This window comes from Amblyraja radiata, chromosome 22 (genome assembly GCF_010909765.2).
Source record: "Amblyraja radiata isolate CabotCenter1 chromosome 22, sAmbRad1.1.pri, whole genome shotgun sequence".
Taxonomy (NCBI): Eukaryota; Metazoa; Chordata; class Chondrichthyes; order Rajiformes; family Rajidae; genus Amblyraja; species Amblyraja radiata.
Window position 1 is genome coordinate 34,786,045 of NC_045977.1, and position 25,836 is coordinate 34,811,880.

The 25,836-nt window shown below is 40.2% G+C and overlaps 1 protein-coding gene across 5 annotated transcripts in view; it reads right to left on the reverse strand.

The window, feature by feature from the left end:
- Positions 1 to 2,863: 2,863 nt before the first annotated feature.
- Positions 2,864 to 25,836, reverse strand: part of pigq (phosphatidylinositol glycan anchor biosynthesis class Q) — a 35,894-nt gene continuing 12,921 nt past the window's right edge. For 3 of the 5 annotated variants that reach the window (XM_033041018.1, XM_033041017.1, XM_033041019.1), the window contains exons 4-12: positions 24,034 to 24,154; positions 23,017 to 23,139; positions 20,492 to 20,618; positions 18,731 to 18,884; positions 9,618 to 9,729; positions 8,846 to 8,926; positions 7,401 to 7,515; positions 5,635 to 5,696; positions 2,864 to 5,235 (exon numbers count right to left, since the gene is read on the reverse strand). In XM_033041018.1, the coding sequence (XP_032896909.1) occupies positions 5,083 to 5,235; positions 5,635 to 5,696; positions 7,401 to 7,515; positions 8,846 to 8,926; positions 9,618 to 9,729; positions 18,731 to 18,884; positions 20,492 to 20,618; positions 23,017 to 23,139; positions 24,034 to 24,154 (1,048 nt within the window). In that variant the 3' untranslated portion in view covers positions 2,864 to 5,082. Of the gene's footprint in view, positions 5,236 to 5,634; positions 5,697 to 7,400; positions 7,516 to 8,845; positions 8,927 to 9,617; positions 9,730 to 18,730; positions 18,885 to 20,491; positions 20,619 to 23,016; positions 23,140 to 24,033; positions 24,155 to 25,836 lie in introns of those variants that run through there. The other 2 variants (XM_033041020.1, XR_004415368.1) reach the window with 2 other exon arrangements.

The window sequence follows — 25,836 nt, forward strand, 5'->3', positions numbered from 1 at the left end:
CACTTCATTTCCCAAGGGGCTCACAAAATGTAGTCAGTACATTCTTTGCGTGTGTGTTTTTGATAAAACAGATATGAGTCTGTTTTTTAAATAACGTGTTAAGCTGTATTTCCCATCACAATACACCACAATCATCTTTTTGTTGCCTTTTAAGAGCTTGCTTTAAAAGGAAGGCTACCGGGCATGCTTTGAAAAATAATGAACAGATTAAAATGCTAATAGGGAGTAAGCAGGCTGTGCAGACGGAGTCAGATTTGCTGTTAAGAGCCCTGGAGTGGCTCTCCGGAGAGAAAGCCATCTGCTGTTAATGTGAGGATGGGGTGAGGTGATTCCACTGGGATCCTTCAAGAGATGAAGCCAGAATCAAATCTAGCTTTCCATTTGCCGCCCGCAGGTCACCGTGGGAAGACCACCAGAGAGATAGTATTTTCATCACCGACTACATGAAAGTATTGAGCCCCAGTCTTCCAGCTAGAATTTAAGATCAAACCTACAGCCCTGCGTGCCACACCCTTTATTATTCATTGGCTTGATCAATGCACAGTGCTGTGTGTTAATAATATACAATGCACAAACAAAGACAGTGTGCTACTACTGTTCAAGGTCTGTTTGAAGCCTTGCTCTGTAATGATTGAAAACATTTCTTGATACTGATGTTGCCGTGACAAGTATCTGAATTCTAAAACTTTCAGAACTCACAACATTTGATGAGTGTCATCACAAAATGATGTAAAACACTTAATTTCTAAATTTTAGCTAAATTATACAAATAACTACAGAAGATAGTCACTGCAGGATTAAGATCTAAAATGAACTATAATTAAACAATGTAGAAAGAAACTGCAGATACTAGTTTACACCGAAGATAGACACAAAATGCTGGAGTAAACTCAGCAGGTCAGGCAGCATCTCTGGAGTAAAGGAATAGATGACGTTTCGGATTGAGACACTTCTGAAGACCTGAAACGTCACCTATTCCTTTTCTCCAGAAATGCTGCCTGACCCACTGAGTTACTCCAGCATTTTGTGTCTATAATTAAACAGTGTTTAATGTATTAATCTTGACCATATTGCTGAATCAGTCATGTACGCAAGGTAAGAATTTGTGTGTTCAAGAAGGAACTGCAGATGCTGGAAAATCGAAGGTACACAAAAATGCTGGAGAAACTTCAGTCTGAAGAAGGGTTTCGGCCCGAAACATCATCTATTTCCTTCGCTCCATAGATGCTGCTGCACCTGCTGAGTTTCTCCAGCATTTTTGTGTACCAAGAATTTGTGTGGTGTGTTCCAAAAAGAGTCATAACATACAGCTCAGGACAAGCCCCCCCCCTTGGCCCACCACCTGTGCACTAACCATGAAGCACCATCTACACCTTTTTCACTTCTCCTCACAACCCCATCAACTTTCCCACAAACCCCACCTGCCAATTCCCCGGCCACTCAACTAAACAAGGGATAATTTGCAATAGACAATGAACTTCCAACCGGCATGCCCTTGGGAAATGGGAAGGAACCCTGATCTCGCAGAGAAAACCCACATCCAAACTCCACACAGACAGCACCCAAGGGTAGGATCAAACCCAGGCCACCAGTGCTATGAGGTGCTACCTGCAATCATTATTAAAGGTTCATCAGGTAAGTCACCATTTAAGAAAGAGTAGCAGAGTGGTGCAGCTAATAGAGTTGCAGCCTCACAGCACCAGAAACCCGGGTTTGATCCTATCCTCGGGTGCTGTCTGTGTGGAGTTTGCACGTTCTCTTTGTGACTGCATGGGCTTATTACCAGTGCTCCATAATAGATTTACAAATATGAAATTAAACCCAAAAATGAATTTACATATAATTAGCCTATTTATCACTATTTCTCTCGTAACCCCTAGCAACCTCTCGCGGAACCCTAGCGTTCCGCTGAACCCCGGTTGAGAAACGCTGCATTAGAGTAACAATCCTTACTATTGTTAGTGAAGTTATGGCCGTTGCACTTGATGCAGAGTCCCAGGTTTGGGAGATGCTCTTCAGTGCCGAGGTAAAAGGTGTCACAATCTTATTAAATAGCAAAGCAAGGGCATGGATGTAGTTTTTGCTTTTCAATACTGAATGCAAATTCAGCTCAGTATAATTACATCGACAAATCATTTAGCTGGAAGCTTTAGAACATGAAATTACCATTTGAGGATTTAAAAACTGTCATCTTCAAATGTATTTTGTAACTGATTCAGAGTGTCATTAAATCATCAATATAATTTTTCATAAATATCTACTTAAAAGCAGATAATGTTATTGCAAACACTTGATTTATTGCTGACATGGTTTTGCAGCTTTTGGTGCAAAGGAAACTTTCAAATGTTAATTTAAAATATAAATCATCCAGGAACAGTTTATTTACCCTCTGCTGTTGTGGATGAAGCCCTCGCCCATGTCTCCCCCATTCCTGCAGTCCTGTTCTCGCCCCTCACCCCCTCCACAGACAGAACAAGGATGTGTTGGAACTGCGAATGCTGGTTTACACCGAAGATGGACACAAATGCCGGAGTAACTCAGCGGGGCAGGCAGCACCTCTGGATAGAAGGATATGGAGGGAATGGAGAGACAATGTTTCGGGTCGGAACTCTTCCTCAGACTGATTATCGTAGAGTGGGAAAAGCTGTAAAAGTTTGTAGTTTATTGAATAAAGGAAATGTGAAATATGCTTTCCCCCCCAAGATTAAAGTAATAAAATGCAAATCATGTGCTTTATACGCTAACTCTGCTTTCAAATAGCTAGTTATTATGTGTCAAGTCAATTGATGTTGTGTGAATTTCCTTTGAAACTGTTAATACAACTGTGCATGCATATGTTTCCGCAGAATAAAATATATACAGATGACATTGAGAGATTTTATTCACTATGCTAATCAATTTTCATTTTTATCAACAATTTGACTTTTACAAAACCAGGTAGTACAATTCTGAAAGTAATATTGTCTGCAGAAAATCAATTTGATCACATATGTGGTCAGTAATTTCACAAAATCAGACAATTCAAACTGATTTATCTACTGGAGAGTTGCACCCTAAAACCTCCAGAGAATCTCATTCCCATCTGCCTGGAAGTTACAACCAGGCATGTAATAAGTGGGGTAAAGGGAAATCATCATCAATAATTAGGCTATTGGAAACTACAAAACGTACCACATTCCCTCTGACCCGCAGTCTATGAAAACTGAAGTTTGTAAAACATCTTGTGCACATTGGACACAGCAATTCTTCCTCAGAGGAGTATAACACAGAGCTGCTATATTGTACATTTAGTATAAGGAACTGAGAACAAATTCCTGTCCCAGGGCATACAGGGAAAGACAAAGGTTGGATTTGATTGTTGGATGTTCTGTTACAGTTGTCCTAGACATTGGTGAGGCCACATTCGGAGTATTGGGTTCAGTCTTGTCACCCTGCTATAGGGAAGGTGTTGTTAAGCTGCAAATAGTGCAGAGAAGATTTACGAGGATGTTGCCAGCATTTGAGGGCCTGAGCTATTAAGAGAGATTTAGCAGGCTCGGACTTTATTCCTTGGAGCGCAGAAGGATGAGGTGTTATCCTAAAGAGGTGATCTTAGAGAAGATCTGAGTCTTTAACCCAGGGTAGGAGAATCAAGAACCAGAGGACATAGGTTTAAGGAGGACATAGTTTTCTGTGCTGTATGACTATGATCAATTTCAATTACAAATTATTCTGATACATGAATGATGCATGCATTGATAAAGAACTGAAGTTGTATGACTAAGTGAAAAATAAGTAGCCATTAAACACTAGAAATAGAAATTTGTTGTACCAAAATCTTCAGGTTTAGATATATAGTTACTAGGAGTCAATAATTTTACATGCAATTTTGTATATTAGCAAATGAGAATTATGGAAGAGTTTTAGTAAAAAAAACAAAAAAAAACAAGCCAGCAAACTCAGATGTACATTTCTTATATTATAAAAGCAACATTGCTGATGTCATTGTTTCAGTGTGAGCTTTCAGGAAATCCCAGGCCAATGAAAGTATTCATATTACAATCTGTTAGATTCATCACAAGATCAAAAGACAATATAACCCCTTCCAGAAAATGTTATGACTGGCCCAGGAAAATAGCTTTCAGGCAAGAGCGAAGAACTATAGACATCATGTTGTGCAGAGAAGGAACACGTTATTTTTAAACAATTGCATGGTAACAGGTTTGTGCTATAAAATGCATTATTAAAATATTGTATTTTTCCCGAAAAAAAGACAAACATTGTTTGGGCACAGCGATGGGTAGAGAAAGGTAACATTTAAGTCGTCCTTCTCTGTACATCTGGAAAACAACATCATAATCAAGGAAGTGAGGAAAATGCAAAACTATTTAGTCAGATTGTTCCATTGCAGGCAAACACATGGTTATTATATCAGATTGACAGATATTAGTTTTCATTTTTTAAATGGGGAATTTCCCTTTTCAATTTCTCCAAAATTAATGCAGATTATACCACTGTATTCAATTGAGAGATGATTGCGTTAATTAGATTTTTTTTTAAATGGCTCAGAATAATTGGTAAAAGAAAATTAGGATTCAGTTGGGCATTTAAAGTACCAATATGTTACTAAATACAAAAATGAAATACATTCCCTTAATGAATGAAACATGATTTTATCTAAAAACAGTGCAATAATGTTGCATACATACAGCAAACAGAAGTGCATTCTTATAAATTTCAAATCTTCTACCTAACCAATAAATAAAAAAGCATGTTTGCTCTAATGGAAGAGGTAAAATGTGGAACGGTACCCTGAGACATGGATACATTTAATATCCTAAGGGATATTTTAACATTTTATCTTTATTGTATGTTATTAAAAAAACAGCAGTATTATGTTATCTACTGGCAATTCGACACCATAATTTTGGTAATAGTAAAATAAATCTGATATTAAAGATTTTCTTTCTTAAACAAATATGGCAATTCAACCTTATTTAAAAGAAAAAAACATATCATTTTTTAAAACAAAGAGCAATCCAGGGGTAATGCAGGAAAATGGACACGGACTTTAAGACTGCTCCCCTCTTTGACTGCATTTCCTCAGTCTTGTTTCTCATTTCTGCGTTTCCATGGATAAATCAGTCTCCCAATAAACAGCTTCTTACAAAGCGCTGCCCAGGAGTCTTTTGGATAAGAGCTGTAGGTTGGAAGTCTGTAGCGTTTGATTATCATTCCATAGGTCAACGGATTAATCTGTGGAGAACAGCAGCCATTACTTAAGCAAATGCACAAGGTTGTTTCACTTGACATTGTCAGGTCTACTTTTGTGTCATTTAATATTTCTCAGTTTGTGGCTTTGGAGAAAGCAAAAATGAGAGTATGGATGAATTTTGCTTATACTTGGAGATAATAGTACCTGCGATATAAAACAATTGATTGCAGAAGCCCTCTCATCTATTGTTCCAGAGTTAAACAAACATCCCAGGCAGAGATGCTGCCTGACCTGCTGAGTTACTCCAGCATTTTGTGTCTTATCTTCAGTGTAAACCAGCATCTGCAGTTCCTCTTACACGTATCATGAAAGAGCCATTCTAAAAGGATATCTCTGCTTTACTCACAGATAGATGAATATGGCCATTCAGGACAACTTACCTGCATCAACAAGTGAAGAGGTTTACCAGCAACCTTCTGGAATACGTCAAACTTTACACCAGCTGAAGATAAAAACACAAAAACATATAGAGATAAATGTCTGAAAAATATCTTCTCACTCCAAACAGTAAAAGGACACAATAATTATTTTTAGATTATATATTTTAAGCCAGGAACTAAGCAACTCTTTGGTCCCATCTTGTCAGTAATTGCCAGCAGTCCTGGTAGTTACTCCTTTAAATGAATGTCTGGGAGGTTCCTGACTATGTTCTCAAATGTGGAATTTACAGACAGCTATGGAATGCTAACTGTTAATGGGCCCCACCCGCTGCAGCTCCACTGTGCTGAGATTTCCCTTCCTTTATGTTGGAGGGGGGTGGAATTTATATGTTTTATAAGTGAACCTGATCGATTTCAAGGCAGCATGGGCATCATAACCCAGTGACTGAAAGGGAGTGCGGGAATCGGACTCTGGTGAGTGAAAGGGAACGCAGGATCTGGGCCTGGCGAGTAAAAATGAGTGAGGGAACTGGTCCTGGCGTGTAAAAATGAAGGAACTGGTCCTTGGTGTATGAACGGAAGCATAGGAACCGTGACCCTGGTGTGTGAAAGAGAATGCAGGAAACACCACCTGGTGAGTCAGGAGCCGATTCATTGGGAACTCCCAATTTTGGAGTTCTATATATATCTATATATCTATATCTATATCTATATATATATATATCTATATCTATATCTATCTATCTATCTATCTATCTATCTATCTATCTATCTATCTATCTATCTATCTATCTATCTATCTATCTATCTATCTATATATATATATACACCAATCTTGCAATTTGCATTATTTCTGTATCAAGAGATGTACTAAACAGAGGTATTTGTATGAGCCCGACAGCATCCAAAATTTAAAACCAAAAGAGCCAATAGTTCATTTACCTTTCTTGTACATCAGTGGAGCTGCACACTAAATCTCGTTGCACTTACGTGCAATGACAATAAAAGATATTATTATTATTATTATTATACTTGTGATCTCATCGATAAAGTCTGACAGGAACTTCAACAGCATGAAAACTCCCGCTGCAATATGGATGTGTTGAGTCTCTGTAGTCATGAAGTCACCCGCAACATTGAAGGCTGCTTCGGGGTTGTGAGTCTGTTGTTTGCCAATGGCAGTATGCAGTTCTTTCATTGCAAGCTTAACATTAGCATCAGGAGGAATATAGCAGTCACAACAGTGGAGGTAAACTCTCTGGGCAGATAGAACGGTCTGCATCTAACCAAGAGGAACTCTAGGTTAGCTGAGCAGTGCCTCTCGATGATGGTGATTCTTAATAAGGATTCTTTAATCTGACTAGTATATGGAGGATATGGATACCTCATGAATTCCGTAGATCCTCTTGGTGCATAGCACTGAAATGGATCACTGTGTGTTGACAAAAATATGCGTGGAATAATTTGCAAATGCCGTTCTTTTGACAATGATCAAAATTAGTTTGGTTTAGTTTATTGTCATGTGTACCGAAGGACAGTGGAAAGCTTTTGTTGCATGCTAACCAGGCAGCAGAAAGACAATACATGATTATAATCGAGTCATTTACAGTGAGAGATTTAAAAGTGTGGAGCTATTGTAATGAGTGATTGTAAATCTGCTTCTGTGGCTGGCAGGCAAATACTCGCTTGGGTTGGGCGCCATCTTGATAATCAATGCCAATGTTACTAACAGATTAAAACCAAATTAATTCAGCTTTTAACAATACCTGCAAGGACGTAAGGACGGCACAGTCTGAGTCCTAATGCGTATAATGGGAGAGAGTTAATGAGGTCCACGAGCAAGTGAATGAAACCCTGAATTACCACCACCACCAATCGTAGCTGTTGACAAAAGAAAATAAAGGCAGAAGGTCTGTCAATAAATACAAGACACAAACATAAATTGGTTATAATTCACCTAACCTTTTGGTTACTGTAAAACTTATTGGCAACGGGTGGCACGGTGGTGCAGCGGTAGAGTTGCTGCCTTACAGCACCAAACACCCCGGTTCGATTCTGACTACAGTCTGTATGGAGTTTGTACATTCTCCCTATGACCTGCATGCGTTTTCTCCGGAAGCTCCGGTTTCCAACCACATTCAAAAGACGTACAGGTTTGCAGGCTAATTGGCTTGGTATAAATGTAAATTGTCCCTAGTGTGTGTAGGATAATGTTAGTGTGCTGGTTGGCACGGACTTGATGGACCGAAGGGCGTGTTTCCGCGCTGTATCTCTAAACTAAACTGTCCTTTGACCTATTGTATGCTTCAGGAACACAGATAGACAAGTCAAAGCAGTGGATGGGTACCACCAATCATGCAAAACCCTCCAAACCATTGGCAGGCTAAGCAAAGCAATGTCCAAGCTCCACCCAGGACTACATTTGTTGACGAGCTTGGCCATAGACACATGAAGAAACACCCCAAGGTCTGTCATAGTATGAGATAAGTAAAAGAACAAAAAAAACATTCCAAGAATGTTCTTAAGGCCTCTTTGGAAATAAATGCAACATTTTCACTGACTCATGGAACTCCTTGGTCCTGACCAATCAAATGAGAAAAGGCACATCCAGAGAGACATTCAGAACCTGCACTTTCTGTCAGGAGCTCTTGGAAACAAAAATGAGGGAAGGGAAAACTACCAGGCACGATGTCAAGTACTGGAGACGCAAGGAACTGCACTTGCTGGAATCTTGAATCAAGTCAGCGGGACTGGTAGCATCTATGGAGGGAATGGACAAATGATGTTTCCAGGTCGGGAAACTTCTTCAGACTCTAATGAAGAGTGCCAACCCAAAATATCGCCTGTCCATTCCCTCCACAGTTGCTGCCTGACCCGATGAGTTATTCCGGCATTTTGTGTTTAATCATGTCAAGTACTTCCTGCCAAGGTCTGTAGATCTTGCATGGGCTTCATCAGGCACCTCAGAACTCATAGAAATGGCATGGAGGTCATTCATTCTCAATCCTGATTGCCTATGAAGGAATGTAAAACCTACCCCATAAATACATAAAGAAGCAACATTATAACTTCATTTCTAACCATGGTCTGACAGAGCGTGAATCATGTACCACAGCTGCAGCATGATGTAAAGCATGGAAGAGGATTTTCACACAAATTGTATCACTAATATCTCATTCAAGCTCACTGAAGTACAACCAAAGCTCATTACCAGTGTAAAGACGAGGTAATACAGCGCTGTCGTTGGCAAGAGGAACAGAAGAACTGTGAACAGTAATGTCCCAATAAACAACTGCAAACAAAACAAAAATAAAAGACATGAATGAATGTTACATGAAATTCTGCATTTTGTAGCTTTAAAAAATGATGCACCATTTTCCATTTTTATATATAAAAAAACAATATTTTTAAATCCCCACAGCTCCCTGACTGCTGAAGTTCCCACTGGAGAAGGCTGCAGAACACCAGTTTAGAATTATCTAATTCTGATATGATATTCAAGCTTAAGATCAATATATATTTGGACACTTGCAGACCAAGGGAATGCAGAAATTGAGGAAAAGTCTGCTTGTGGATTAAGTGGATTTAGCCTTTACTTCAGTGGACGGGTGCAAATAGTTCAATGGATTACTTCTAGCCCTTCTCCCTGTGTTTTAAGCCCTGAATCTGAAGTCCAATGTGCTACAGCAGAGGACACTTTAATCTGCTTGAAAGTCATTTTCAATTAAATGCAAAGTCTAATGTGCAGAAAGGTTGTAAAGTATTGGCTGTGCCTATCTGTACAGATTTACAACTTTATGAATGCTTTGATCACTTGTTTTTATGTTTTGGGAAATATCATATGATCCCATATGTATCGTGAATGAGATGCTATAAACCAGAAATCATGGCACAAATTTTGCTGATGATAATTACACAAAGATACCAACATTTTCTGGTATCTCTATCACTCAAGAACTATGCATATCGTAAAAACACTCTACCTGATCTAAATCATAACTGCAGGAGTCCACACGCTGCCTCAGAACATTCCATTTCTTCCCTCTGAACAACCGCCAGAGAGATGACAAGCCATAGATCTTCAAACAATAGATTCTAGATGCAAGGAATGTATTAAACGTTATGCTTTACAAATGGAGACTTTAAAGCAGAGAGAAAATATCCTTATGGAATGTGGGCAGATTCTAAAAAAATATTTTTAAAAAAGACAAGATTTTCCTTTCGAAAGCAAAATGTTTTGTTCATGTATAACATGTATTCTGAAACTGTCATGAGATAGAGACATGGGCATTGCGGAAATTCTATTACAAGCCTTCAAACATACAGCCTCGGTTTTGATGGATGACACTGCTACAAGATTAAAGAAACATTCTCAGAAACAGGCTGAAATTTAGTCAGTGTGCAGAAATGCTTCTGACCTCTTAAAAACTCAATCATTTCAACTTGAAATCTTTTTTTCATATTTTTGTCCTGCACTTAATTTTTTTTTCCATTCGCCCTGTTCACATAACTGCTGTCACTTTCACACTAATACATTGTAAAATGTATTTTAAATGCTTAAAGAATGGATTGTTGGTGAATATTTTAGCAAGTCTCTAAGTACTTTTACATCTCTGTGCAGAAAAGCAGTTGTGAGCTCGGTTTATTACATGTCATTTTCTTGTAAATATTTCAGGAAACTATTATTCAAATGCAATGCAGTGCCATTCAGCCGTAACAACTTTAAAACATCTTTATGCGACAAACCAAGACCTTTATTTCATTTCAAAGTAATTTTTAAAACATTATCATGATTATGTTGAACCTGTATTCCAAGCTGTCTTTTTCCATTAAACCTGTACTGAATGCGTGATGATTTATTCAGCGATGAAGCAATAAAAATCAAGAATATTAGCACTACAAAAGATTAAGATGTACTGTATGCCGATGCTTTAAAAGATAAAGGAAGGCAGTGAGCAAGAGTTTTGGACAAAATACAGATAATTAAATACATGTCAGTAGAGACAAAGGCAGAGAGAGCACTAAAAAGAGGACAGAAATAACCAAAAGTAATTACAGGGCATTTTTTTTCAATAAAAGAAATATCAATAATAATGCTGCATGGGATCAATAATAAAAAGTTGTCACCAATTTTCACAGTCACCATTGAATATCTGCAGTACTTTACCACTGTTCCAACCACTTGTCATTTGCTTGGAACCTTGAGATACCTAGGGGACATTGAGGTTGTAAACTAAAGATAGACATAAAAAGCTGGAGTAGCTCAGCAGGACAGGCAGCATCTTTGGATAGAAGGAATGGGTAACGTTTCGGGTTGAGACCCTTCTTCAGACTGAAGTGAAAATAAAGATATATATTTCCCCAATACAATGGGTAAAGGGATGCATATACATTCAACTGGAGTGGAACCAAGCCAGAGATTCCAGAATTGCTCGAAACAGGCCCACTTCGAGATCAGAATGATTTTTCTGGCTTGCAATTTTACAATAATCCATTCAGTTTCTTTTGACTGGACCAAATACTCTTTTAACTCTTCAGCACTTCTTTTTTGATTTAGCTACTTCAGCCGCCATCGGAGATTGACTGTTCGGTAATGAGACCTTCAATGTAAATAATGCGTGACTATCAAAATGGATCTGGCCTCTCAGCCGAAAAGTGGGGCAGGCGGGGCAGAAGTGTGACTGATTTCTCAGCAAAGTTCAAATCATTCCCAACAAACTTTATTTTGTGAAAAATCATTACCGTGGCCTTTAAAGTGTTGGCATATTTATTCAGGCAAGGCTCCGCAAACAAAAGGTTGGTTCGGGTTTTGCAATTCAAAATATTTTCCATCTTTCAAAGTAGTAGGATCAATGTTTCATTCAAAACGTTAAAGTCGCATTTGTAAGTGCATGGGAACAACAACTTTCAATCGGAACAATATTTGGCAAAAGGAGAAACCTAAATATTCTTTCTTCTTCGCTTAAAAGGTGTACAATGGAAGAAAATACTCATGTTCAAAGTATTCCCACACTGGAGATAAACCGTAATTCATTAAGAGGAGGATTGAGTTCCCATTTGAAGAAATTGAACCTACACTGACAAAAAATAACCATTGCCTATAATTGCTGCTTTGAATTTGTTGCATTATTTTTATTTTAGGAACTATGTCTTTTGGTCCTCATTTGTGAATAAGCCTCGATTTTCTCGTAGACACAAAATGCTGGAGTAACTTAGCGGGACAGGCAGCATCTCTGGAAAGATAGAATGCGTGACGTTTCGGGTCTAGACCCTTCTTCAGACTGAGTCAGGGGAAAGGGAAACTAGAGATATGGAAGGGTACAAAGTGAATGGAAGGTGTGAAAAGGACAGATCAAAGCAGACGATGATCCAAGGAAATGTAGAATGGTTCATTGTTGGTTGAGGGGAAGGTGACAACGAGGTATACAATTATCTTGTGCTGTGTTTGGTTTCTCTCCCTGATTCAATCGCCTTCTCCATCAAACAGTGCCAGATAACATAAACCTAAAGACAGTATAAGTGAAATGAAAATAAAGCAATTTAGAGAATTTTACTAAATATGAGAATCTCCAATATAAAGTGCTTCGAAGAACAAGAAAGCCAAAAAAGTTCTGATTGCAATAATGGCTAACCTAATCACTTTCAATCGCTTCCCATCTGTGTTATAAACTGCAAAATCTAAGGCTAATATACAAAGATAAAGTTTCATTTTATTGAACTATTCAGTATGACATTTACACATCCGCAAAATTCGCATATTCTCAAAATTTGCAGCCCTCTGCAATTTCATAATGTCTGTCAGCATGAGAAAACAGAATATAAAGTACCAGAAAGCATTTCAATATTCAACATGCACACAATTTGGAACACTGCAACATCTGTCAAACAGTGCTTCTTTATGCCATGTAGAAATTGCTTGTAAGGAACATATTTTCTTCCTGGAAACAGTGACTGAAAAGTACCTTTGTTTGGGAAATAAAAACTCCAATTGGTACACATTGATTGAACCGTGTACAACTAACAATGGCCTTCTGCTCTCAAGTATAAGCCTTCCAGATCAGGATAGCGAAAGACAGCAGTAGCATTCACAAGAAATGTTAATACTGGCAACAAAGCTAATAATATTGAATGGTACATAATGGCTGATGTTATCATTAATTTGTGGTCAGAATTACAAAAGGTCACAGAGTACAAGCCAAAAGTGCTGCAGTTGCAACATTCTCACAAGCATGAGCAAGCTGGATTGGAAATGTGAGTAGCATTTTAGAATATGCAATCAAAATGATGCAACAGATATTGCCAAAAGGTTTATTGACATACAGTTCCCTCCATAATGTTTGGGACAAAGACACATAATTTATTTATCTGTTTAAGAAGGAACTGCAGATGCTGGAAAATCGAAGGTACACAAAAAATCTGGAGAAACTCAGCGGGTGCAGCAGCATCTATGGAGCGAAGGAAATAGGCAACGTTTCGGGCCGAAAGGTCTGAAGAAGGGTTTCGGACCGAAACGTTGCCTATTTCCTTCGCTCCATAGATGCTGCTGCACCCGCTGAGTTTCTCCAGCTTTTTTGTGTACCTTCATTTATTTATTTGCCTCTGTACTCCACAATATGAGATTTGTAATACCCTGTGGTTAAAATGTACATTGTCAGATTTTATTAAAGGGTATTTTTATACACTTTGGTTTCACCATATAGAAATTACAGCTGTGTTTATATACAGTCCCCTCCCCATTTCAGGTCACCATAATGTTTGGAATGCATGGCTTCACAGGTGTTTGTAATTGCTCAGGTGTGTTTAAATGCCTCTTTAATGCAGGTATAAGAGGAACATCTAGTCTTTCCTCCAGTCTCTCCATCATCTTTGGAAACTTTTATTGCTGTTTATCAACATGAGGACCAAAGTCGTGCCATTATGAGAATGAGAAACAAGAATAAAACTGTTAGCAAAACCGTAGGCTTACCAAAATCAACTGTTTGGAATTAAGAAGAAAGACTTCATGAACAGAAATACAGAGGCCACACCGCAAGATGCAAACCACTGATTAGCTGCAAAAATAGGATGGCCAGGTTACAGTTTGCCAAGAAGTACTTAAAAGAGCAACCACAGTTCTGGAAAAAGGTCTTGTGGACAGATGAGACGAAGATTAACATATCAGAGTGATGGCAAGAGCAAAGTATGGAGGAGCAAGGGAACTGTCCAAGATCCAAAGCTAATGCCATATATCTTTAACATTCATAATTTAACATTACAAATCAGTAAAAGAAAAATATCTATTCCTCTTCGTACAATGCACCTCCCTTATATTTCAGTACGCAGCTGAACTATAAAATCAGTTGCTGTTCAATTGTTTTATTTTATTGACATTTTCCCTAAAAAATGTCTGAAAATTTCCTCTGGGGAAATTGAAAGATGAGCATTTCACTGAAAATATTTTTTTTGTATTCTCAGATGGGATAGAGGTGAGGTCGGTGAACATTGCTATTTCCAGATTGCCAAAAAGCTATTACAGGTGCACAACCTTTTATCCGAAATTCCGGAAACCGAAAAGCTCTGAAAATCGGACATTTTCGGTCCTGGAAAAAAGGGAGGGTATATTGCCCAGGAGAGTAGGAATCCCTAGACCTAGTACAGTGAGCGTGCACCGAGGGTCGCCCGGAGAGGTTCCGCGGTCACCTCTCCGGGTGACCCTCGGTGGACGCTCACTGAACTAGGTCTAGGGATTCACAAAAATGCTGGAGAAACTCCGCGGGTGCAGCAGCATCTATGGAGCCAAGGAAATAGGTAACGCTTCGGGCCGAAACCCTTCCTCGGACTGTCCTATCAGTCCCCCCTATCAGTCTGAGGAAGAGTTTCGGCAAAGGGAGGGGAGAGAAGGGAAAAGAGAGAGGAAGGATCTGCCGGACATGCTGTGTGTGTGTGTGTGTGTGTTTGTTTGGCGGAGTCTGAGGGGAGAAGGAGAGAAGGGAGAGAAGAAGGGAAGGGAGTGGTGGAAGGGAGGGAGAGGTCCAGCGGCGGGAACGGATGCCTGGGTACGGGCGTGAGCTGAGTCCGAGGTTTGTAAACGTTGCTGCAACCCCCGGCCCGGCCCTCCGTGTATTGTTCACCACGTCTTCCTGGAGAGAGGGGGGAGGGCAGGAGCCGGGGCTGTGTGCGTGAAGCACGGCGACTAGAGGGACGGGAGAGCTGCCCCGGGAGCGTGAGGGCACCTCCCCCTTCTCCATTCCCCCTCACACCCCCCTCCCCATCTATCCCTTTCTTCCCCCTCTACCTCTCTACTCTCTCTCGGCCCGCAGCGATCTGCCGGACATGCTGTGTGTGTATGTGTTTGTTTGGCGGAGTCTGAGGGGAGAAACGCCGGCACTAAGAGCGAGAGAACGCGCGGACAGAACGGACAAAAGCAACGATCATAGGTCGAAATAGGTGACCAAAGATCTTTGTAGGTGACATTTCGGGTCGAGACCCCTCTTCTGACTGACTCTGGGGAAAGAGGAGCAAGAGCTATGGACGGTACTAAAGACAAGTGAATGGAAGATATGCCGATATCTCCCGTTTCCCTTTCCCTTGACTATCAGCCTGAAGAAGGGTCTCGACCCGAAATGTCTACCAACGCCGCTCTATGAACGTTGCTTTTGTCCGTCTCTCCACGCTTTCGCTCGCTCTTGGTGCAGGCGCTTCTCCCCTCATGGCAGCTAATGAAAAAGTCGACCCGAAATATCACCTATTTCCTCCTATTATCACATATTCCTCATCAGAGATGCAGCCTGATCCGCTGATTTACTCCAGCCTTTTGTGTCTGTCTTCGGTTTAATCAGCATCTGCAGTATGTGCCGTTTAAAAAGTACAAGGCATGTGCCCTTTAAAAAGAAAGTGATAAAAAACATTTAAAACATTTAACATAGAAACATAGAAATTAGGTGCAGGAGTAGGCCATTCGGCCCTTCGAGCCTGCACCGCCATTCAATATGATCATGGCTGATCATCCAACTCAGTATCCCGTACCTGCCTTCTCTCCATACCCTCTGATCCCCTTAGCCACAAGGGCCACATCTAACTCCCTCTTAAATATAGCCAATGAACTGGCCTCGACTACCCTCTGTGGCAGGGAGTTCCAGAGATTCACCACTCTCTGTGTGAAAAAAGTTCTTCTCATCTCGGTTTTAAAGGATTTCCCCCTTATCCTTAAGCTGTGACCCCTTGTCCTGGACTTCCCCAACATCGGGAGCAATCTTCCTGCATCTAGCCTGTCCAACCCCTTAAGAATTTTGTAAGTTTCTATAAGATCCCCTCTCAATCTCCTAAATTCTAGAGAGTATAAACCAAGTCTATCCAGTCTTTCTTCATAAGACAGTCCTGACATCCCAGGAATCAGTCTGGTGAACCTTCTCTGCACTCCCTCTATGGCAATAATGTCCTTCCTCAGATTTGGAGACCAAAACTGTACGCAATACTCCAGGTGTGGTCTCACCAAGACCCTGTACAACAACAAAAAGATTAACAACACCTAAACTGTTCCCCCGCAACGCTGCGAGAGGCATAACTGAAGTCGGGTCGGGGTTACTGAAATGACGGAGGTTACGCTCCGGTGCGGACTACGCGTCAGTTCATTGTATTTCGCAGGAGTGGACCATCTTGCGCGCTATAAGATCTTTGTTCCAATTGATTTGATTACTCTAGCGCGGGGCCCCCTTAGGCGCGGGGCCCAATTGGGAGAAATAGGTCCTATCGGCTAAAGGCCGGCCCTGACCGGGTAACTGCCGGGATCGAGGCGCAAACTCGCGACCTTGCGGCCACGAGCCGAGCACTCTACCACTGAGCCACATGTTAAAATCTACGCTAAAAACCTTCCGTTCGGAAAACCGAAAAATCCCGAAATCCGAGAAGTGTCTGGTCCCAAGGCTTTCGGATAAAAGGTTGTGCACCTGTAATGTAAAAAAACAAAGACGTTTCACAGGATAGTTCCTTGAGCCAAATGACCTTGTATATAAAAGCTTTTCTTCGTTTGCCCTGAAAAGTGCATATGTGTGTATTTGTTGGGAAGACAAGACAGACAGGGTAAGGCTCAGCAGAAATGCTTACTTGAGTAGCATATTAATATTTATGGTCTTGTTTCAGAAGTAAAGAATGATCAATGTATCTGAAGGAGTGCTGACACTTCTACAACTGCATCTCAGTAAGAACAGCCATTTTAAAACAAACACAGAAATCTGGGATTTTAAATACCTGCATAGATGGCCTAAAACCGTGACACGAGATAAAGAAGGCTAGTATAAACTATTTACCCAAGGAGTTGTATTATTTATTTTTTTTAATTAAAAAAGAGATTGAGTAATGCTGGCTCACCAGTTATCTTTAAACTACTTCTGTCAACTTCTGACAATTCCAACACAGTGACTAGATTACTACACTGGTCATCTTGAGGTCGGGAAATGAATGCTGGTTGAAATGACAAACCAGAAAATCAAGTTTGAATCCCCTCCAAGACTGCTGATAAAGTTACATGTAGTTAAGTGTAAAACAATTCTAAAAAAAAAAAAAAATTCTAAAAACCCATTTGATTCACTAATACACTACACTACAGGTCAAGAGATCTGGCACCACACCTGATCACGCCTCTTTGTAACTCTGGATCCAAAGCAATATAGTTGACTCTAAACTCCCCTGTGAAATGGCCTAGCAGGTCAGTCTATTACTGAGAACAATAAAACAATATATTGACCCAACAGCTGAATTTAAACATAACATAGCACCTCTTGCCACAGGTGACTGTGTATAAAAATATATTCAAACTCTTGTACTCAATATCTTAACCAATAAACCAAATGTGACAAACATCTTCTTTATGGATCTTTGCACATGTGCCCTTATTTTCCTCTGTTCTACAACAGTCCCCAGGACTCTGCTATTTACTGTGAAAGTCCTTTACTGGTTTGTCCCAAAATACAACACCTCGCATTTACCTGAATTAAACTCTATCTACCATCGCTTGGCCCAGTTGATCAAGATTTTGTTGTTATGGTAGATAACCTTCTCCACTGTCCACTTTACCAAACAAATTTAGCATCATCCCCAAACTTACTAACAATGCCACCTACAGTCACATTCAAATCATTAATATAAATATTAAATAACAGTAGATCCAGCTATGATACTTGTTGTACATTACTTGTTAATATTCTAATGCATTGACTTTAGGAAGGTAAATGACAAGGTACTGCACGCAGTAGGCTGGTCTGATACACAATTTGTTAAATGTTCTAACCTTCCACCAAATAATTGTTTTTTCAATGAAACAGTTTTGTCTTGAACTGTAAATAGGAAATTAAAAAAAAATCACTTTTGGTTCATGTTCAAAGCAGAAGAACAACATATATTTTTGATCCAACACTGACCTCTCCGTTCTTATTCGATCACAGTTTATCGATCACAATCGATTAAATTAGTCTACATCATACTTTGAACTAATGTTAAAGATGCAAGAGCAGAAAAAGGAAGCATCACAAAATATTTAGGTGCGGTAGTTTCTGAAGCAACAGCATCAATTTTGAACTGTACTCGTCATAGCACTGAGAGAAAAATGAAGAGCAACAGCACCATCTAGTGAATACAATAACCAGTTATTCAGAAGCAACGGTTTCAAAATTAAATCCAGGCAGGTTAAAGCCATTTGTAACCTGTGCATTATTAAAACTAATCATGAATAATGAATACAAACTCCATCACAGCAGTACTTCTGACTTCAAAACCGATTTTAAAGTTCCATACAAAAATATTTGATGTAGTGTTTAGGATTATAATTTCAATAGCATTTATTATTTTACATTATTTAAAGAAATGGCTATAAATACCTTTTTTTTAAATAAATACTGGCAATCTTGGCCAGTTTATTTGGTAAAATACAGATCTGAATGCTCCTGATTCTTTGACATGAAATAAACATCACTGTCTAATTGGGATGTATAAGACTAATGACCATCTCTGAACATAACAAATAATTATTTTCTACGTCCAAATTTTCTGGTCTTTCATTTTCAATTTTTGTGTTCCTAACTATAAATCTGTTGGAAATTCTTGAAAAAGGTTGACACCTTACCTGGCCCCATATACATAAAAACAGTAGATGTGAAATGTCAGCAAGGCAATAATGTCAGAACCAATGGATAACGCCACTGTCAAGCCTAGACATGCTGATAGTCCAACATACCACAGGATCATCTCAATAAATGGTGACATCAGATGGATATAACCTGTAGAATAAATACACGCTGAATTGGCATCATGACACTGATCAAATTATTACTTGTTTAGAACATTACTTATTAAAGAAAAATAATTCAAATTAGTTCAGGGAAATGTGCAATAAAAGATGAATAAACTGACCACTCTTAAGCAACCAGACAAAGGAGAACTGATATCCAATAATTGACCCATGTAGACAGGAGGAACTGCAGACTCTGGTTTGCAAAAAAAGACACATAGTGCCGGAGTAAGTCAGTGACACGCAGCATCACTAGAGAAGTCTGGAGACCCGAAACGTCGTCTCCAGAGATGCTGCCTGACCCGCTGAGTTACTCCAGACTTTGTGTCTTTTTCCAGCAATTGACCAATTCCTGTTGAGGCTCATTAAGCCATTGGGCTGTCAATTGTGGCTTTGTTGAAAGATCTGTTGTTCCCCAATTTAGTACATACAAGGCAAAATATGTGTGCTAATGAATAGTCAGTTTCAATCAAGGTCTTACCTTTGCATTATCTGCCATTGTTGAAAACAGGAAGAAAATAAGGCAAGTCCAGGCCAGATACAGGATTCAGAAAGTGGATCTGGGATAAGTCAGCTGCAGGGGATTGGCATCGAGTGGGCAAGATCAGCAGCCCAAAGCTTGGTGAAGGGAGTAAGATTTCGTTAGCATGCCAGATCAAAAAAGATTGTGAGATGTTGGGATGTGGAAGTGGATTAGGATTAGACTATGAACTTCAGCTGGGATAGGCCAGGCACTGAAGGACAGTTGAGTAAACATCTACCTTCCAATCGACCCAAATCAGGTTCTCACAGATGGCTAGGATCTGCTCAGCAGATCCTTAGTCATGTTCAAAGCAGGCCTATGCTTTACTGGAAGCCTGACTCTCTATGACTGGAAGCATCACTCAGCATCTTGGGCGGTACAATGGCACAGTGGTATTGCTGCCTTACAGTGCCAGAGACCTGTAAGGGTCAATCCTGACTACGGGTGCTGTCTATATGGCGTTTGTACGTTCTCCCTGTGACCACGTAGGTTTTCTCCGGGTGCTCTAATTTCCTTCCACACTCCAAAGACGTGCTGGTTTGTAGGTACATTGACTTTGGAAATTTGTAAAATAATGGTCCCTAATGTGTAGGATTGTGTTATTGTATGGGGTGATCGCTGGTTGGCACGGACTCGGTGGGCGAAAGGGACGATTTCTGCACTGTAACTCTAAAGTCTAAAAGTAAATTATAAATTGCCTTCCAATGTTTGCATGAACAAACGAAAATTGAAGAAGTGGCTCCTAGTTGCATAGACATATTTGCGTTAGTCCATTAAAATAGGACAATAACTGGTTGTTATGCGACATTCATATTTTGATATATAATTGAAAATGGATCGATTACTGCATGAAAGAGCGCAACTACACGCATGACTCAATTTCTAGACAAAGGCAACCACTTCAAAGCGACTGATGGCTCTGCTGAGGCGTATTGTTTGTCATCCACATTTAGAAGTTTGCAAATGATTATTTGTGCTTTGATAATCGCAGGTCTAAACTAACCCATATTGCACTTCGCTGAAATGTCAGGCAACTTAAAGTTTCAGAGGTGCTGATGCAAAAAGAAACTTACTTATCCAAAGATGGATGTGATAAAGAAAAAAATGTCCCAGTACTTCGTCTAGTGCTTTGTTCATCTTCAAACCAGCTGGAGCTCCCATCAGCCACTCCAACAGTATCTCTAACTCTTTCGCAATATGCTGTTGTCACAAAATATAATTGTTAATTCATGTCACCTTGTCACACATTTTTAAGCATATTGAACACTCACAGGAATAAGTTTTCCCATTTCATAGCACCAGCTTTTGATGCAATATTTTAATAATTAGTTAATAATTAGTTAATATAGCCAGAATAATTATTGCTATATTTTCAACATTTTTTACTGTAAGCCAAGCAGCAAAATCTGCCGCTGAGTTTGATGTATCCTGCTTATTATGTGATATATTCCACTTATAATGTCAGGTTTAATTAAATCTAGCAATATCGACAACACAATTCACACCACCCATACAATTTGGCTTAAATGTAGTTTAACCAATGATTAATCATATTTTCGAGTCCCTTACAAATGTACTGTAATGTTTTGACTTTCATCAGGGGTTTGATAAAGCACAGAAGCAAAACAGAAGCCAGAGGGATGGAAGGGCCAGTAACACCACAGATATATAATTGCTTTAGAGATGAAACTTTGCATTTTGCACTGTACAACTGTTGCTTTGCAAGATGACAATAAAGGATGATGAAACACAGTTGTAGTGAAGGACCTTTCAATATACTGAAGGAATATGTAGAGTTTACCACAGATGAGTACTAACATTACTGCTGTTTTTGATGTACATTAATGCCTTAGAGTTGGGGTACAGGACACATTGCCAAAACTTGGAGTTGCACAAAACATGGAAATGTAGTAAACTGGGAAAAAGATGATGTTACCATTCAAGATGCCAAAGAAGGCTGATGGCATGGCAGATACAGCAGTTAAATATTAATGTAGCAATGTGTGATGTGAAAACATTTTGTTGGAAAGAATGAGAACAACTATAGACACTGTGTAATTTTAAAGAAGCACGAATCTTCGAAATGTTAACAAAACTGTAAATAAAAGGTTTCAAAGGTCTGTTTATTGTCACGTGTACCAATTAAGGTACATTGAAACTCAATATACTAACCTTATATGAAATACTAATTTGGAGTACCGCCAATTGGAGTATTGTGTGCAATACAGGGCAGGACAATTTAGGAAGAGTGAGAATGCTTGAGTTAATGGAGTTTTATGTGAATGATTTCAGAGCTGAGGGATTACACGAGTCTTCGCACAGAAATAGGCCCTATGGCCCAACTTGTTCATGTGAACTGACCTGAGCTAGACCCACTTGCCTGCATCTGGCCCATATCCCTCTAAAATTTCCCTATCCAAGTACCTGTTCATGTGTCTTTGAAATGTTGTAATTATATTTGCCTCAAACATTTCCTCGCACTACCATCTCATATACGCACCACCCTCCATGTGAAAAAGTTGCCCATTAGATCCCTTTTCAATCTTTCTCTTCTCACCTTAAACCCATGCCCTCCAGCTTTAGGCTCCTCTAGCCTGGTGAAGATCATTTAGCTATTCTCCTTATCTATGCTCCTCATGAGTTTTAAACCAATGCAAGATCACCCCTCAGCCGGCTATGCTCCAGAAATATAGTCCTAGCCTATCTCCTTATGGCCTTCAAAGGCCTTTATCTTCTTTAAAACCTTTCGTTCCTGGTAATAGCCCCATAAATCTTTTTTTTCCACCCTTTCCAATTTAATGGATTTAACATCCTTCCCATAGCAGAGCAACCAGAACAGTACGCACTACTACAAATTTGGCCAAATTTGGTCTTGCATGCTGTAACATGATGTCCTGTACTGAATATCCTTACAAGTAAAGAAAAGCCTACTAAACACCTTGTTCACCACCCTGTCCACCTGTGTCACCACTTTCATGGAATTATGTACCTGCATCACCAGGTCTCTATGTTCTACAACGCTCCCACGGGCCAATACAACACCTCACATATATCTGCCATTCCTGGTCCAGTTGATCAACCCATTGTAGTATAACCTTCTTCACAGTCCCCTACCACGAACTGTAGTGTCATCTGCAAACGTCTTAAGCAAACCACCTAAATTCAGATCCAAATTGTTATTGTAAATAACAAATAACAGAGAACCCAGCACCAAGGGCGGCATGGTGGTGCAGCGGTACAGTTGCTGCCTTACAGCGCTTGCAACGCCAGAGACCCAGGTTCGATCCTGACTATGGGTGCTGTCTGTTCAGAGTTTGTATGTTCTCCCCGTGACCTGTGGGGGTTTTCCCCGAGATCTTCGGTTTGCTCCCACTCCAAAGATGTATAGGTTTGTAGGTTAATTGGCTTATTAAATGTAAAATTGATCCCTTGTGTATGTAGGGTACTGTTAATGTGCAGGGATCGCCGGTGGGCCGAAGGGCCTATTTCCGTACTGTATCTCTAAACTAAACTAAACTTAACCAACTCTTATGCACAAAACTTGTTGCAGTCCAACGGTCAGGAGAAAAACCCTCTACCACCACCCTCTATCTCGTACCTTCAATCCCATCCTGGATCCCATGTGCTCTAACCCTTCAGACCAGCTTATCAAGCAGTACCGATTGAAAGGCCCGACTAAAGTCCTTGAGGACTTCTCCACACTGTCCTCGTTAATCTTCCTCTTAGGATGAGAAGAAGATTAGTAAACTTGTTCAAAATCATTATTGCTTAAAAAAATAAATAAGAGCTATTTCCAGTGTTTAAGTCAACTACTACAGGGCATAAAAGCTATTGGTAAAAAAACCCTAGAAAGACAGATGAACGTTTTATTAACTACACACATCATATAGCTGAGTCTATGACAGACTTCACAATGAAATTGAATAAATATTTGGAAAGAAAAAAAGATTGTAGGAATATGGGTAAATAGCAAAGAGGGAAAGCACAAAGTGCTAGAGTAACCCAGGCCAGGCAGAATCCCTGGAGAACATGGATAGGTGATGTTTTGGTGTTTCAGGTCAGGACTCTTTCATCAGATTGATTGTGGGAAGGGAGGAGAAAAAAAAGCTAGAAGAGAGGGGTGGCATTGCAGGTAATAGGTAAACACATGCGAGAGGGGTGTTTGATAGGTAGATGGTTGGACAAAGGCCAGAGATGAAAAAAAGTGTGAGACAAAAGGATTGCGAATTATGAAGCCAGAGGAAGGAATGTAAAGTGTAAAGGGCCTGTTCCACTTAGGCGGTTCTTTAGGCGACTGCCAGGGACTAGTTTTAATGGAATTAATCTACAACACCTGGCGACAACCTACAACAACACTTACGACAACCTACAACACCTACGACAGCAAAAATTGTCGCCATTGTCGCTGAAAATGTTTCAACATGTTGAAAATTTTGTGGCAGTCGCCCCAAAAAATTGCCTAAGTGGGACAGGCCCATTAGTGATCACAAAAGGTGATGTCCAATGTTTGTGTTTCTTTAGCCCCCAGAACAATAAGAATATAAATGGTCTCAAATTTTCTCTCAACAGATCATCAATTAAACATTTTATCCTTCATTGATATAAAATGTCTTACATCAGCAGCTGGGATGAGAGCATCCGCTAACTGGCCAATACGATTCTGCTGATAAAGCCATGAGATCAGCAACATTCCAAGGCCCACATCAATTAGGAATGAAACAAAGAGGTTGGCTTTTCTGGAAATTAAATTAAAAAAGGTTTTCTAGCACATTTGCAAATGTTTCCTAATTCACATCAATAACCAAAAACCTTAATACAATGGCAAATGATCTTTGGTCACAATAAACTTCATAACGATTGATAGCACAAGAGTTCAGAGTTTCTAAAATAGATTCCCAGAAATCTTACAAATTCTTAATGGTAAAGCAAATGATCAACATAAAGATAAAATGTAATAGGTCACTATCCACAGTTCGGCACTGTACATTTGATAAGGTGCCGCATCAAAACATTGCAAAGTAATATATTGCCGTGGTTAGAAGATCCGTGGGTGAACAGGAAATGAACAGGTAGAGAAGGTAGAGAACACAGGTTTAAGGTGAGGGTGGAATGATTTAATGGGATCCTGAGGGACAACTTTTTATACAAAGGGTGGTGGGTCTATGGGGCAGGAACTATCACAACGTTTAGGAAATATTTAGACAGGTACATGGATAGGATAGGTTTAGGGGGATATGGGCCAAACACAGGCAGGTGAGACTAGTGTAGATGGGGCATATTGGTCGGTGTGTATCTTTTAACTGATAAAAACAGACACATGAGCCTGTACATTGACGTAGGTGGAAGGCTAGAAGATCACTCTGTGGCGGGGATACAATGAATGAGCTACTCCTCAGATTTGCCCAATTTACTGAAAGTATTTGATGAACATTTTCTATCTCAGTTTTTCAGCTGCCTGTAGCCAGATTGAGAGACTATTTGATTTTGGCCAGGAAGCTAATTGGAACTGCTGCAGCTCTGGATGATTAGGGGAAAAGGGATAATAGGTCAAATGCTATATATTGATCAGACACAGTGATCAAAAGTAGTGTTTTGGGCTGAATTAAAATGCAATTCATTGCGATGTGAAGAATTGGCAATAACATTTTAATAGCAGGCGGTGGAGCTTACTCCTGTGTCAGCACGATCAAGGGACCAATTGAGGTTAGTCGCGCTGACACAGGAGTAAGCTCCATCGCCCGCTGTCCTGTTGTCCATCGCCCGCTGACCCGCTCCGCTCTATGATATTTGCTCTTGAGCTGGTCCCCTCACTGTCCGGTCTACATTGAAAGACACGGACTGGGCAATGAATGCCATGCAGTGTCACCCTGCGCAGCAAGTGAGGCCATGTCTTGCTCTCGGCGGCAGTCGGAATGTAAGGATTTGCGGGAAGCGGCTGGCATGAGCGAGGCCGGTGAGTGGCAGGGGAGAGGTATTCAGACGGAGAGCACTACCAGAGGTGAGTGGGCCGGCAGAAGGCGCTGAGGTGGCGGCCGGTTCCACTGTCCAGTCCCGGCGGCCGCTCGCAGCCACCCGAGCTAGTTCCCTCCACGGCCACAATTAGGTGGCTCGGAGCACCGCGGAAGCGGTGAGTGAGTTGCTGGCAGAATCCCCGACCCCCTCCTTTTCAACGCCCATGCTTACCCGGGCCAGACTACCCACAAGCTGTGAAAGGAACTCTCCCCCCAATTGGTCCCTTGAACTAGTATTGTTATTCAATAAGATCACAACTGATTCAATTTGTTTGGTGTGCTCCCGTTTTTCCCACCATCTCCCCACCTGCCAACACCCTCCACCCCCCCACCCATTCAGTCATTCAGAACGGAGGAGATCTGGAAGCCTTGGGCAAATTGAATTGTTACTTTCTTTCTTTTTTTTT